Here is a 16,550-nt window from a genome sequence, read left to right on the forward strand (position 1 = left end):
TTAGGGAGCTGTATTAAGTGTATGCGTGTTTATGTGTTTAAAGGCAGACCAAGCCCCTGGTAAGATTTACTGAGATCTAAAAGTAATTATGTGTTTCTCAGTGCACTTGTGCACTTGTGCACTTGAAATGACTTTTAGAAAAAAAAAGAAAAAAAATCTGTATTATCTATAAGCCATATTCCACCCAAAAACCAGAAAAGAAGAAAGAATTGAATGAGAATATTTGCTTGCTTTTTTCCACATTCATGTTTTTTTTTTCATCACCAATGAGAATAACGGGAATTACATTTTATGTTAAAAGTAAAATACAGTAATAATTGTATGTTGTCATATCATATGTGCAAAAAGCTTAATCATACAAAAAATAGGTATCAGTTTAATTTTTTAGTTTTTTTCCTCTTTGAATTTATTTGCCACCTTTTGGGTGAATGTTTAGTAACTCAGATACGCTTTTAATCGTGTTATCATGGAGTGGTTATCATAACCAAAGAGGAATCATTTTTAAAAATTTATAGATAAAAGGCAAAACAGTTTGCCTTGCTTTATGTCCTGTGCACACAAAGCTCCATTACCAGCTTGCTTGCTATAAAGGTTGGCTGATTTAACAGAAAGTTAATCATATATTACATGGCTGCCAGCTGTACCGCTCTTTCTCCCGCAGCATTTCAAAGGGAGTAATTTGCCCTGTGTCGCTAGGAGTCTGATATATCAGGATCCTCTCGAGACCAGTGTCTACGTCCTCTGTGACTTGCGTAATAATACTCATTCGTTGAGTGAGTGGACTTAAAATTGTGAAAAGGGTTGAATGATTCATCTGACTAGTTAATATATATATATATATATATATATATATATATATATATATATATATATATATATATATATATATATATATTTGTTTATTGATGTATGGCTATGGGCTAAGGCTGAGTGTGTAGTTATTTTCAACAATTACATCAAAACAAAACTACAAGAAAAATGAAGCAAAATAAAGCAAAGCAAAAAAAAAACAAACAAAACAAAAAAACAGATCAAAGCACAGCAAAGAAAATCAAAGCAAAAATTTTAAAGTGAATCAAAGTAAAACAAATAAACAAAACTAATCAAAGTACAGAAAAAAAACAAAGAAATTCTAAACAAAAAGCAAAGCAAAATATAAAAAATTAAATCAAATGAGTGACTTTTTAAAAACACCACTAACAGCATAAAATTTACTGGACACTCCAGCTTATTTTTCTGCTACTTCTTAAAAAAAAATGCACTTTCCTCCCAGAGCTAAACTGGACTGTAGTCTTCAGCCCAGAAACCCAACAGAGCTGAACAGCCCTGATTTGCCCGCACTGTCTTACTGCTGCTTTTTTATTTTTAAATTACCGTGACACAGCATATAGTAGTCTCTATTAAACCACCTTTCCCTTATTTGGTTGAGTTGCCCATGCAGCAGAACAGCATCTGTACAGAGAGAGAATACTGCCCCTCTGTGGCTGCTGCCCCAAGTTACCTTTCACACACTGGCTGAAAATATAGTGCAGGATTGATTTACCTTCAAACAAACTTGATCATTTCAATCTGAGTGCTGTGATATCTGCTTCCCAAGATGCTTGTATTCAGCAGAATGTTTGATTCTGTGGTCGTTAAATGTTATTGAGTGTGGCTGGGTCATGAATGTCCTGTAACTCTTGCCCTCGTGTTTGTTTTTTTTGTGTCTTAGGGGGACCTGAAGAGTTACATTTCTCAGCATGAATGGCTGTACAGGAATGGAGAACTGCTACAGCTGCAGAAAATGGCCTGCGAGATCGCTGCTGGGGTCACCCACATGCACAAGCACAACTTCCTGCACAGGTTAACCATGCAAATATGACCTTGACTTCAATTTACATCTCAAAGATGCACATACATTACATTTCCATTTCTCATTGGTTTGACATTGGTTAACCTTTATGCAAACATCACACAAGTGTGTTTAAAGCAACTCATGGCATCAATCCGAATGCGTCCATTGCAGTTGCACGTGTGTGTTTTTGTCCAGCCTTTCTGCCACTGCACTAGTTGGCCTCTTCTTTTCCAAAAAAGGCCATGGTGCTGTGCAAGGCCATGTTGCACTTTCATTCTTCCCCTTCCAGTCTTCTGGAGGAAGGCTGAGTTATCTAGGGTGTCTTGCCATGCTGAGCGTGTCTGTGCCCTCCCGCATGCTCAGAATATGCTGAAAGGTGTCTGATTACACAGCTCCCCTGGATTATGGGGTGTTGGCTGTCCACCGCTGCTGGGATCTGATGATTCTGCAGTTTAAGCGTAAGAGGATCCCCCCGAATGGGGCGCAGGGGGTGGGCGTGGTTATATGGCCTACAAATCCAAAGGAGGAATGGAGATTCCATGCTGTTGTTGTGGCTATCATGAAAATACTTGAGCTCTTAGATTTTTTAATTCAAAGTTGGTTTCCTGCAAAACGCTGTTTGACATTCCCACTGTGGGCATCTACATGAGGTGGTTTAGCTGTCTGGAATGTCACGAAGCCCAGAGAGCAGAGATATCTTTTTAGCCAATTGCATGTGCAAATGCGGCTATTTTTAGGGGTTCCGTCTTAAAAATTCTTAAATTTAGTTGTATCAAATTTAAGGCCTTAAAAAGTCTTAAATTGTACAAGAAAATCTTAATTATGATTTCAAGAGGTCTTAAATTTGGGGACTGAAAAAGCATAATTGAGATATGGCTGAATGTGACAAACTTCAAAACTTATTAACTTACTGCCAGCTACTGGCGGTTTTAATTTCACAATTAAGGTATCTTATTTTTTATTTTATTTCAAACATCAGTTTTCAATATTTTATGTTAAACATTAACTGCATTTGCAACTGCAGGTTAAGGTATTTCATGTCCCTCTGAGCTGCATTAAACAAGTGTTCAAATGCATGTAAATCACACTTCTAATTAGGGCTGCACGATATTGGGAAAAAATGACATTGCGATATTTTATTTTTCTGCAATATATATTGCGATATGAAATCTAATCTGATTTTTTCTTACAAACAAAAATGGGGTGAGCACACTTACATTCTTATTTTAAATTATTTAAACATCGACACCATCGTGTCAATTGATTAATATGCACAAGGGAGAGAGAGCAAGACAGCGCTTGTGTTGTTTGAAGACGGTGAGCGTGTGGCCAGGGTTCACTCGCACTCTTGGTCTCTCTCTCTCTCTCTCTCTCTCTCTCGCGCTCTCTCTCTCTCTCTCTCTTGCGCTGTCTCTCTCTCTCTCTCACGCGCTCTCTCTCTCTCTCTGCCCTGTTAAACTGACAGGACTTAAAAACACATGCTGCCCCGTACAGTTAATGAATAACGGACCAACTACGACAGCCTACATCGCACATCCTGCGATGTGACTATTAGGGCTGTGACGGTGGCTGATTTTTACCACCGCGGTAGTCATGGACCAACAACCGCCGGTGGCGCGGTGTTCGAAAAAAAAAAAAATATATATAACTATGTGCAAGCAGTGTCGTGGTCAGTTAATTCATGGAATTACCAAAAAAGGTGATTAAAGCTGACTTAAACTGTGCATGCGTGTGATATATTTTATATATATTATATACAGGATATATTTATATGCACGTCTAGAAATCAGCCCAGCACTGTCTCACTCATCTAACACATCCTATTTAACTTGTCAGTTCGTGTTTATTTGAGCACTTCTGTCAGTGAACGCTGCCTGCAAAACACTAAAATAAATATCAAAGAAATAATGTTTATTTAGGCTACAAGAAAGTAGCCTAAATAAGAAAGTTAAATACACCCTAACGGACGCGAGCGACGCAACACAAGAAAATACTCATTATAATCAGTGATGCTACACTGGATGCAGCACAACAAGACATGATAAATCCCCGTCCGGTCTGTGATGTAGGCTACTGACACAGAGTTCAAATGTCCTGTATAGATACTAGACAGACTAAACCTGTCGCAACGCGGTTGTTGCGTCTGGTTTACTTTTCCGCCACCAAGCAAGCTCAGTAACTCCTCATCTGCACGTGCTCTCTTTGAAATAGGAATCGTTGCCATATTTCTTGTTACCATCTTTTATTTATCGCTGTCTCGTTTGTATTTGGCCAGTTTGGAGAAAGCCTCACCAAACCTTACCAGCCAGCGTTTGCGATCACGAGAACTTGTGTAAACGCTGATGGGTGACATGAATGCAGATGACTCCAGATCGGTGAGGTGGTATTTGCTTTCCCAACAAGATCCATCGCCCAACACTGAATTAATTTGTTGAATGTATAAACTGTATTTTCCCGCGCTCAAATCTGCCAATCTAAAGGAAACGCTGTGCTTGAGGTAATTTGTTAATTGCCATAGCCTTAGAATTTGCAACTATTACAGTTATTACACTTATATACAAAACGTTGTATTATGTTTGTGACGTCACGTGCACTACCGCCGGTGGCAGTAGACAACCAAGGTAGCAACCGACCACCGCGGTGACGCGGTTGTCACGGCAACCGTCACAGCCCTAGTGACTATCGTGGATTCGTACATCGTGATATCGATGCTTAAACGACACATCGTGCAGCCCTACTTCTAATGTAGCTTCTGTGTTTCCTCTGCATTGCAAAGATAAATTCTGTTGATGCTGATTTAATTTGCTTGGTAACAACCCAAATGCAAGAATCTGACTTAAAAGATGGTACATACTTTTAGAAAAAATTTTACTTAAAGGTAAAAATGCCCATAAAACTTGAAGGAAATTATTAATTTCTATTACTGCGGTGAACCGACCACACAGAATATGAAGAATAAAAAAGAAATTTCAGGAGTCAGCTGTCCACGGTAGTCCTTGAAATATCAGCACAATAACACACTCAGCAAAATATCATCTAATTATCGTTATCGATAAAATCACCAGAATATTTTGGAGATATCTTTTTTTCTTTTTTTTTTTATTAATATCGCACACCCCTTATTTATGTTATTTAATTGATATAATTTATTAATAATAATGTTTTAAATATATTAATTAATACTTTTGACTTTAAAGGCTGAAATGTAAATTTATCATTTTGTAAAACTTAGTTTTTGTGAAAACATGTATCTGAATTGTAAATTATGCTTTTTACAGTAATTTTATGGTATTTTATAGTACAAAAAAAGTCTTAAATTTAAGTTTAAAAATCCTGCAGAAGCCCTGTTTTTAGATCGCTTATGTGCACAAAGGCCTGTTGAACCCTCATTGGTTAATTTGTGGTGTGTAAGCATCAGAGACGAACCAAAGGAGAACTTTGTTTTTGGTGAGATATTTTTATTGTTTGTGACTGAAGTAACTGGGCATCAAAACAGTAAAGTTCAGACTCCTGGTGGAGTGACCCCAAATCTCACCCTCTACTCAGGCAAGTGCACAGACACCCACTCAACATCAGGTGGCACTTTAATAAAAAAATGTTTCACTAATAACTCCAGAAATGTATTAGCAGGAACAATTTTTACCCCCGATTCCCTAAAGGTCTGGCATATTTCAGTTTTCTGATTTATTAAAAAAATTCAGTGTTGACTGTAACTGTATTCTTCTACCAAAGCTGGAATTTTTCTCTTTTTTTCATTGTGCTTGGACCTTTATAATGTTTAATTTGTGCTACAGGTATATTTTTTTTATTATGCAGATAGAATTAGCTTTTTTCTTAAATATTATTATTATTATTATTTACTACCGCACCAGTGTTATTTTAGTACTAATGCTACATACAGTACAGACCAAAAGTTTGGAAACATTACTATTTTTAATGTTTTTGAAATAAGTTTCTTCTGCTCATCAAGCCTGCATTTATTTGATCAAAAATACAGAAAAAAACAGTACTATTGTGATATATTATTACAATTTAAAATAATTGTTTTTAAATTTATTATACTTTAAATTATCATTTATTTCTGTGATGCAAAGGTGAATTTTTAGGATCATTATCACATGATCCTTTAGAAATTATTCTAATATGATGATTCATTATCAAAGTTGGAAACAGTTCTGCTGCTTAATATTTTTTCAGAACATGTGATACTTTTTTAGGATACTTTGATGAATAAAAAGTAAAAAAAAAAAAAAAAAGAAGCTGTGTTTTTAAAATCTAAATATTTTGTAATAACAATATACACTACTGGTCAGTAATTTGGGGTCAGTAATTTTTTTTCTTCTTTTTAAATAAAATCAATACTTTTATTGAGCAAGGATGTGTTAAATTGATAAAAAGTGATAGTAAAGAAAATATATTATTAGAATATATATTATTAGAATTTTTTTTTATTTTGAATAAATGCAGTTCTTTTTAACCTTTTATTCATCAAATATATTAGACAGCAGAACTGTTTCCAACACTCATAATAAATCAGAATATTAGAATGATTTCTAAATGATCATGTGATAGACTGGATGTTACATGTGACACTGGAGTAATGATGCTGAAAATTCAGCTTTGCATCACAGGAATAAATTATATTTTTAAGTATATTCAAATAGAAAACTATTATTTTAAGTTGTAATAATATTTCACAATATTACTGTTTTTTCTGTATTTTTGATCAAATAAATGCAGGCTTGATGAGCAGAAGAAACTTCTTTCAAAAGCATTAAAAATAGTAATGTTCCCAAACTTTTGGTCTGTACTGTATATCTACTTTATCTAATGTTAGCGTTTTTAAGTACTTTATACGATTTTCTATTTTTAGTTTTAATTGTCATTTTAGTTATTTTGTTGTGTTTTTGCCTTTCTTTAAATATTCATATATTTATTCATTTATTTTTATTTGAGTTTATATATTTTTTGTTATTTTAGTACTTGAACTAAATGAAAAGGACAAATGTTACTTTGGCAACTAGATTAAAACGATTTTGATTTATTTGACATTTATTTCAAGTAACGGAAACATTTTTAATGGTTTTAGTTTTAGTTAAGGATAATAACCCTGTGAATTTTCCATGTATGGCCAAAAGCACAGCTCTGCCTCTCAGTGACCCGCCAACGCTACTGTATTTGCCCCTTTTGCCAAGGCCAGAGTGTAGCGTCTAAAATATCTGTCCATTTATCTTGCAGTGGTTTCAGTGAGCATGACAGTAGTCCTGTGCAGTATGAGCACACCGCTAGTGTCAGCGGTTTCCCGAGAGAGGATGTAAAAGAGACACTGCTCAGAAAAGATGGCCAAAGCTGAAATCAGAGCTGGCATGTTCAAGAGCTCAGACTGAATGAGACACCATATGTCCTTCCGTCCCACTTACTGCTTCAGTGGGCATATTGTTCCCCTCTAGAAACAATGTTCTGGTGTTGTGCGAGTGAGTGGGTTGGAAAAAGCTCCAGCATCAGTGTTTTTGTTGCCCTGCCGAGCAGGGCTCAACTAGTAACCCATAGCTCCGATTTATACTTGACCTGCCAGGATTTCACTGCCCTCGCCAGAAAAAAATTAATAAATACAAATATTAAAAAATCATATGAAGCAACATGGACACTTCTGCTAGTCTGTTCACAGTATCCTTTGGGTCAAACCACACTGCAAAACACACTCACTCATTACCTCTGGCATGGCGTTGGGAAACAAACAAAAAAACAGGCTCACTCATGACTTAATTATGTGTCCACGCTGTCAGCATGCACTTACACTAATTGGACACATAGTGGATAGAGACAATGACAACTTTGCAGTGGGTTTTTAGCTGTCATTAGCTCAAAGCCAGTTTAAAAAAAAAAAAAACACGACAACTTGCAAATCATATTTTAATTAGGAGTGATAATATAAGCTAGTTGTAAATAGGAGAAAAAAAGTCAGGATCTCAGGCTTTCTTGTAAAAATTGACATGCCGTTGATTATATCTTGTGGCATTGGTTCCCAATCACAAACTGTACATAGTCACTTAATGCCTGTTATTGATTTTGTGAATGATCCATACATAAATTGCCCTTATAAGTTATTAAAATTAAATGCTTCATTTAAATCATCACCACTTTAATAAGATCTATGTGTTATTTTAATATTGGTAATGTAGGTAGTATAGTCAATACATAATACTATGAGAGAACCAATTTAAATGTGAATGTTTTTTAAAGTCATGCTCCTATCTTCCTTCACAGTGATTTGGCTTTGAGGAACTGCTATCTCACTACAGACCTGACTGTCAAAGTAGGAGATTATGGCATTGGCCCTTCGAGTTTTAAGGTAAAGCTTGAAAAGGCAGGATCAGTTAATTTTTGATATAACACTTTCTCTTGTAACAATATTGTTTCTTTGTGCTTGCCAGGAGGATTACATCATAACAGAAGACGACCAATGTGTAGCACTGCGCTGGCTTGCCCCAGAGCTGATTGGTGAGCTGCATGGCGGTGTGATCACATCAGAACAGACTAAACCCAGCAACGTTTGGTACGTAACTCTTAATCATAGTTACCCTTTGCTTAGTTGGGTAACAGGAAGCACTTTTGCAGGCTTGTGTCTTCTGAATAGAAATAAAAAGTGTCAAGAGAAAATATAGTAGTAAAACAGTAGTAAAGTTGTGCCATCTCACAGCAGTCAGAAGATCAGAGCCCTCTGAAAGAGAGCTCCCGCTGCACTTGTCTGAATGCAGGGTCATGAATTTAAAGGTCTTTGACTCTTATAGCATCTATGAATCACTCAGACGGCCCAAATGATGGCTTGTATGTCAGCCAGCTGGTCTTATTACAGACATACCCCTTTTTATGCTAGATGATGATGGATATTAGATTTTTTAAGTCTTGTTTTTTGGACAATTGCCTTATGTACTATAGATTTACAACTAATGTAATTTAAAATATTGCATGTTTATAACAGAACAAGATTTTTTTTTAGGGCATTGGGTGTGACATTGTGGGAACTGTTTGAAGGTGCAAAGCAGCCATATCCTCACCTGTCAGATAGAGAAGTGCTCCACCATGTGCTCAAGGATCAACAAGTCAGACTTCTCAAGCCACAATTGGACTTACCATACTCAGAAAGATGGTTCGTTTTTCACAGAGGTCTCTATTTTTATAAACAACATCAGTTTCTCTGTTGAAACTTATTAATGGCATGCTTTGGTCTACAGGTATGAGGTTCTACAGTTTTGTTGGCTGCCGGCAGACAAGAGGGCCACTGCTGAAGAGGTCCACCGCCTGCTCACTTACCTCCGTATGCAGGGTCAAAAAGATGTGGAGGATGACTTCGAGCAGCGTTGGAGCTCTCTCAAACCCAATCCAACCACTCGTCAAGCCACTATCAGTCATTCCTCCTACCCCATCTTGGAGCAGTTTGATGATGGCCGAGAACCAGACGAGGTGCTCACAGTCACTGAAACGAGTCACGGGCTGAGTTTTGAATATGTGTGGGAGGCAGCCAAGCATGACCACTATGACAGTCATAGTCGCTCTGCCTTGGACACTACTTTGAATTACCACAGTATGTTCTTTCCAGTGCCACGGCAAGATATCCAGGCTCATTTTCCTGACACTGTAGTGCAAGGAGAAAATGGCAAAGTCCCGGAAACCTTGCCAGTGTTTGATGCACACAAAGCATCCTCTGGAAATGACTACTTTATTAAGTTGGAGGAGCAAGATGAGAGTGAAATTGGCATGGGGGAAAGTCAGGGTGCTGAAAGAACCAATGCTTCAGAGCAGCATCAGTATGTAGTCTTACAGGATGCCCGATTGGATGAATCCAGTACGGATGCTGATTTCTTCCATCAGAGCATTGACTCAAAAGACTCTTACCTTCAGGACAGCCACATTTGGTCCTCAAGTGAACATGAGAGCCCTTACCATACCAACATTTTCAGTGAGGGTGATGCAAAACTAGAAGATTCTCATTCATTCACGGGAGGTTTTATGGAGCTCCCGGAGATGAATGTACAGAGGGAGTCTGATGGTGAATCCAATGGGAAAGAGGCAAGTGACAGTTTTCTGAAGTCTTTTTTAGGGGTTGGAACTGAAGCCATTCATCTGGAGGTCTCTGATCAGCAGAGTTCAGATGTAATGAAGCTTCTTAACACTGAGAAACTGGCTGAAAACTTCTTGTTTCTTAAAGATAACAGCCTATTGAAGGACAAGTCACAGTCTGAATCAAAAAATATCCAGGAGACCATGAGCTCTATCATTGAGACTGATGTCTCAGATAGTGTAAACCTCACAGGTGAGTCTTTGAACTCAGCTGGGAATTCTGCGCAGCTTAAGGATGAATTCTTAGACTTAGTCAGCCCTATTTTAGATGATTTTCTGTCGCCTTTGAAAGGAAATGAAACAATGGTGCCTTTTGATATATTAGTAAAAGGACAAACCTGTAGCAACCACCTGCCAGACACAAATGGCTCTTTGCGTTCTCCAAAATCTAGGAACTACTCCTCTTCTGATTCTACCTCTGAGAGTGTTGAGGTCATTGTTAACAGTCCATCTGATAGTCATCAATCCCTTGAAAGTGCCACTGCAGATACATATATGCGCATCAATGCCAAATCCCCCAGCCTTGAAGAAAGCTTCGGAGCCACAAAGGAGAATGGGCAGTATCGAGAAATCAGCGATGCAGCTGAGCTTAGCTTTACCACTTCACCTGCTGGTGAGTGTACAGAAGGTGGCCTCACTGAAGGTCTAACAAGTAGCGACTCAATGGGTGATATAATAGAGCTGGACAAGAAGACGTCCAATGATTATCCACCATCAGAAGCCATCGATCAAGTTCAAGAAACTTTATTGGACAATCATGTAACTCAGGACATGTCCTCACTGTTGGTTTCAGACGTCTGTCTTGACCAAATAAGTCAGGACAGCCTTCTTGATGATAGCTCCTCTTCCACTCTTCCAACCATTGAGAATTCGGCTGAAACGCCAGATTCTTTAGACTCTTTGGATGTGGTGCATGGACAGTCTTTGGAAATGCCTGTAAATAAGCTTCAACCTCCATACAAAGCAGCTGACAGTGGGTATGAAACTGAAAACTTGGAGTCACCTGAGTGGAACTCTCAAACAGACTTGAGGGATTCCTCTGAAGAAAATGAGTTGGGAAGTGCCATGGAGCCTGCAGCACTGGTTCCACCAGAAATTATCATTTCTGACGTGGACACTGTACCTGATGTTCAGGTGAATGGTGGTAGAGTTGATCACCAACAAGTACCTGGTGAAGTTCCCTTAGGTGGAAACTACCGAGACTCTGCTTACTTCTCAGACAATGAGGAACTGGATAAGAAGAGTGATGACATCAGTGGAAGCATCCCTGGAGATGCTTCATTTTGGCTCCAGAGTAACCGAGAAGCTGGTGAAAATCAAGAAACCGAAGCTGTGGAGGAGCATTTGGTATCCGAGACTTCCCCTGAATCTGCAGGTCCTACTTTAGAATCAACTGAGGTTGATGTCCAGGCTACAAGGACTGTACTTCCTGAGTTGGTTCTCACCACCGAGGAAGACTGGAGTCAGGAAAAACCATTGACTGTTGATGACTCTGACCAAACTCATGCCCATGCAGCCCCGGAACATGCAGCAACATCCACTACCTCAGTGCAGCCCTCAACAGACATGGTCATGGTTCATGCAAAACTAACCAGAACATATGCTGGGGAGATAACAAAGAAGAAGGAGCCAGATATGGAGGGGAAATACTTGGGCAAGCTTGATCGATCCTCACTGGAATTCGGCACCGAGGATGGCATGGATGCTGATGAAGAAGATGAGAACAGCGATGATTCAGATGAGGATATGCGTTCCTACCGATTACACAGCTCTAGCTCTGAGTGCAGTGAGGATGATGTTGTGCACCCGATACCTGTTATCATCTCCGACGACATCAGTTCCCTCAACCTCAAAAGCCTGCTGAAACCCAAATCTCTTCAGACTGCTAAAGCAACATCAGAAGTGGGCAACAATGGAGATAATAGACGTGGAGTGTCATTCTTTGACGATGTCACCGTCTACCTTTTTGACCAGGTCTGTTGTTTTCCTTTTGTTTTTTACTAATCTGTTTAAATACAGCTTGATTGTTTTTTTTGTTTTTGTTTATGCCTGACTGCCTGTTTTTCTACCGAATAGGAGACCCCAACAAAGGAACTTAGTGAGCATACTCTTGACCCCAGTAGTCAATTGTCTGATTTCAGCAGTCCAGGGGCCTCCTCCAGCTATCTTAACAGATTTACCAACTCCGAGAGCTCCACTGATGAAGAAGGTAATGACTGTGATCACTTCTTTCTTGACAGTTCATGGGTATGTTCACATGACAGCGAATGTACTTAAAATGGAAACGTTTTTCCTTTGCATTTTTAACCTGTTAGCCAGCACCCCGGCGCGGGCATCCTCAACGCCCCTCAACTCGCATGAGTCAGTGTTTATGAATAGATTAAATGAAACGGGACAAATTTAATCTTGACAAACTATATATCATTATAAAGCTCTAAGCCTCAAGCATCGACGACAGTTTGCTGTTTTTCAATGGAAAGCTTATAAAGACTGTATATTTGCTACATTTGTGTAAGCAGTTCACATAAAAACATGAACAAATGCTGTACATACCAGATTCGTCGTAATAATGAGTCATAAACACATCCACAGCTGTAAATCCCGGTTTAGTTAGAAAGGTAAGGGTCCACTGAACGACATCTCATGAAGCACGTTTAATCCAACGAAGCAATAACATTGTAATATGGATCATAATTCCTTTGTTTATGTTTCAGTTCTTCAGCGTCAGAACTGTTTGTGTCCGTTATGGAAAAACTTGCGCTCAGAAACTGCGTCTTGGTAGTGAAAAAGCACAATGGTTGTGCAGCCTACAGTGTCACAAACAGAATGAGACGATCCACCGAAAAAAAGAATGAATGAAAGATTTTGGCGCTCTCTCGTGACGGCTCGTGATGCGCTCTCGATCGCCTTTTTCTTTGTTTCTTTTATTTTTCAACAGTTTTTATATATGTGAGAGTGTGTTTTATGTTGAATGTGAATGTATCTAAATGATTACCATCTGTTTGAGTGCAAATCAGCCCAAATCAGCTCGCTATTACTGTATGATCACGGCTATCAAAGTGAACGCACCTATATGAATAGAGAGAGTGGATTATTTACTTTATGGCGCATTTGTGTTATTACCATCTGTATAAGTGGCCATCAGAACATCAGCACTCATTTGCATCGTAATTCATTGTAAATGATGCATTTCTAGCGATCTCAGGATTTTCTGTAATTGGCAAACAAAGTTAAATCTTTTTTACTGACTAAATAGTTTGTAGAAGCCTTCAATACTGTTGGGAAATATATTTTTTATATTTTGGAGGTGAGGGGTGTAGACAGTCTCATAAAAATAATTGCAGGAGTCTCATTTTTTATATCTCATTCAGATTTGAAATAGAAACTCATGAGACATGTGGCTTTCAACCCATTACTTTTCTAGGTTGCTCCAGGACTCATTTCATGTATTTTTATATCAAATAAAAAAATATTTAAGTGTGGTAAAAAAAAAAATACATTCAAGGCACTTCAGTGTCTATAACTTTTAATATTTTTGAGCATTATCAAATCTGTTTGATAGCCCAAAGGGTGGTCTTTCCAAAGACACCAAAATTATGTTTGTAACACACTGAAGTAGGAAACTGTTACAATTATAAGTTTGGTAGAGCACTTTCAGCTGTGAGTCCCATAATGGGGGGGTCAGGTTAACAGGTAAAAAAAAGTTTTGCTTACAGAAGACAATGTTGTCAAGAAAAGCTATGATGCATTACATAGTTGGCAATGTCACTTTGTAAAGAAACACCATACCTCCGCACATATGCTTTCCTACAGACTAAACACGTCAATAACAGGGTTTCTTCAGGTCTTTAAAAAGTTTTATATTTAGTTGTTCAAAATTTAAGGCCTATCTCAAAAACTTAGCCTAATATAACACACCCTTTCATAGTCATTTTTGTTATCATGGCAAATGAATTATGTACAGAACACCAAAAGGCACCTACAGTGATACTGACCCAGTTGTAGTTGTACAAAGTTTTTTTTTTTAGTTTACACAGAGACTATAATTTTTCAAAACTTGCACTTTCAAACTTGCCTGTTTTCTAGTTTTCAAATGTTTGTATTTTCAGGCCCCCAAAAAGCTGTTGTTGTGCAAATGAATGGCCAAAACGTGTAGTTTTCCATTGTTAGTTTCCATTTTACTGCCCTTAAGTCAGTGTTGCCCAACTGTTTTACAGAAGTACTCCCAACATTACACTTTTTCGATATCGACATTATCTGACACACCCCTTTCAGGTCTTGGAGTCTGTACTAACAAGCTGATGAGTTCAGTCAGGTTTGATTAATATGCGTGTTTGGGATACTCCATGATCATGGATGAAAACCACTGCTCTGTAGTTTTACTGTAAACCTTATAAACCAATTATACTTATCCCAAGGCCTGGACCAAAGAGCTACATTTAAGAACAGTCTCTAGTCTTAGGCACACAGAATGTTTTCATTTAAAAACCCAATGACATTTTGAAGACCAAGAAGCTGAATTTTTACACTTTTCCTCTCAACGCTGCCATCAAAGAGCCATGGGTGGCTTGTGAACTTCATGCTGATTACTTAGCCTTTAAACCTTTTGATTTGTTTCAAAGGTGGTGCATTTGAGTGGGACGATGACTTCACATCTCCACAGCCCAATTTCCTTTCAAAGGCAGCCAGTGATCATTCTGCCAGTAGGCCCAGTGGGACCTCGGCAGCTTCGAAGTATTTCTCACCACCCCCTGCGAACCGCACCCTGGAGCAGAGCTGGAGCAGTCCCTCCAACTACACCCGCTTCTCCATCTCCCCAGCCAGCATGGCCAGCTTCTCCCTCACCCACCTCACAGACTCTGACATTGAGCAAGGGGGTAAGTCCAGCACCAACATCCACCCACAAACAGAGTAGAACCTCAACAATCTGAACTCTCAATCTTGTTTCTCATTTTCTTTCTCAGGAAGCGGTGAAGATGGAGAGAAAGATTAAACAATCTATCGGACACATAAATATCGGAGATATGTCACGGATGTATTTGATTTGAAGGCTTTGATTGCTTCTCAGGCAGCATTGGTATTTATTTGGGGATATGAAGGGGACTGAAGAGACTGAGCTGATGGCAACCTGTGTTCTGAACAGTCATCTGGTTTTCCATAAACTATGATTTGCTATGTTTTTCATCAGTGCAATTTGGAGGAACCTTGCTTCGCATATGCTTTAGAAACTTTTGCGCCCTTCCCAAGTGCCCTGCCTCACTTTCCTTCTTTTGCTAATTTGCAGTTCTTCATAGTGTCCAGATTTTACGTCAGAAGGATGAAGATGAGATTTCTCACTCAAAACCAGAGGACTCTCTGTTAAACACTAATGAGCCAATAGACTCCAACTCAGTTGTGCAATTGAAATCGTGTAATACTTGCCTTTTATTGTTACACACTGGATTTTATTTAATTTTTTATGTGAAATCTAGTGTGACGAGCTTATTTATATGGATTTGATGTCCAATAGAAGCAACATGGGTCTCCACAGATATTTTTGTACAGTGTTTGGACTACTTACAAACCACTTTCACCCAAGCAACAACTAGCGTAGTTTCAGTGACGTGTTTTGTATTAAGATGTAGAAGTTAGGAAATGGATGCGGGCAGCTGGAGAGTTTTGGCTATGAGATGCTAAGTCTTAAGTAGTGAGCATTCTTTGTCATTGCAGTCTGTTCACGAGGAATTCATGGAGTGCTGCGCATCAGGGCCTTTAGCTGTCGGATTGTATAGTGAATGGGCCATCGCAATGCCTCACAGCCCCTCTCATCCCACTTGAGGACGCCCTTCATCCAAAAAGAACTTCAGTTCAGGTTTGCGTTGTTTTTTTTATTCAATGCAAAGGGGATATAGAACATACCCAGGTCATATTTCACCCCACAATCGAACGAAAGAAATGGGAACTTACTGTTTTTGGGATCACCAAGACTTGGGATTATTTTCGAGACAAATATGCACACACCAACCCCCATCCCCCCACCCCCCCCCCCCTCGATTTTTTTTTACTGTAATGTGGAAACAAGTAATAACATATTTAAATTGTAAAGTGTTTTTTTTTTTTTATATAATTGCACTTTTTGTTTTACTGAACTGAAATACGAAAGATAGAATTATGGCAATGATATTAATATTTTGGTTTGAAATGTGACCCAGACACTCATTGTTGGCGGTAGATTAAACTACATGTTCAGCGAGTAATTATGAAAGCTTTGGTGGTCAGAGAGAATAGATAGCTAGCAGAACTTCCAAAGGTAATGGCTGCTTGTAGCATTGAGTAGATATACTATTCAAAGAAAACAATACAAAGAACCTCCTTAAAGTTCTGATTCCCTTGTGTTAACATTAAAGAGCAGCTTGTGAACACTCAAGGGATGGGAAATGATTTAGGTTTCCATCCTGTTTTTTTTTTTTTTTTGGTGCGCATGTATTATTCATTGGACCTGAAAGGTAATCGTCATAGGTTGCATAAATCATTTATATTTGCCAATCTTGCTGCTCATGATCCTTTGGGTTGAAAAAAACTAATGTATATAGTAGAAATCAAATCAAGGTGAAAC

The 16,550-nt window shown here is 38.4% G+C and overlaps 1 protein-coding gene across 2 annotated transcripts in view; it reads left to right on the forward strand.

Annotated features, from left to right (window-relative positions):
* Positions 1-15,816, forward strand: part of lmtk2 (lemur tyrosine kinase 2) — a 42,612-nt gene extending 26,796 nt beyond the window's left edge. For both annotated transcript variants that reach the window (XM_059550876.1, XM_059550886.1), the window contains exons 7-14: positions 1,712-1,842; positions 8,102-8,186; positions 8,269-8,390; positions 8,835-8,984; positions 9,070-11,929; positions 12,032-12,164; positions 14,578-14,832; positions 14,920-15,816. In XM_059550876.1, the coding sequence (XP_059406859.1) occupies positions 1,712-1,842; positions 8,102-8,186; positions 8,269-8,390; positions 8,835-8,984; positions 9,070-11,929; positions 12,032-12,164; positions 14,578-14,832; positions 14,920-14,948 (3,765 nt within the window). In that variant the 3' untranslated portion in view covers positions 14,949-15,816. The remainder of the gene's footprint in view (positions 1-1,711; positions 1,843-8,101; positions 8,187-8,268; positions 8,391-8,834; positions 8,985-9,069; positions 11,930-12,031; positions 12,165-14,577; positions 14,833-14,919) is intronic.
* The last annotated feature ends 734 nt before the right edge of the window (positions 15,817-16,550 follow it).

Source organism: Carassius carassius, chromosome 1 (assembly GCF_963082965.1).
Source record: "Carassius carassius chromosome 1, fCarCar2.1, whole genome shotgun sequence".
NCBI classification, from domain to species: Eukaryota; Metazoa; Chordata; class Actinopteri; order Cypriniformes; family Cyprinidae; genus Carassius; species Carassius carassius.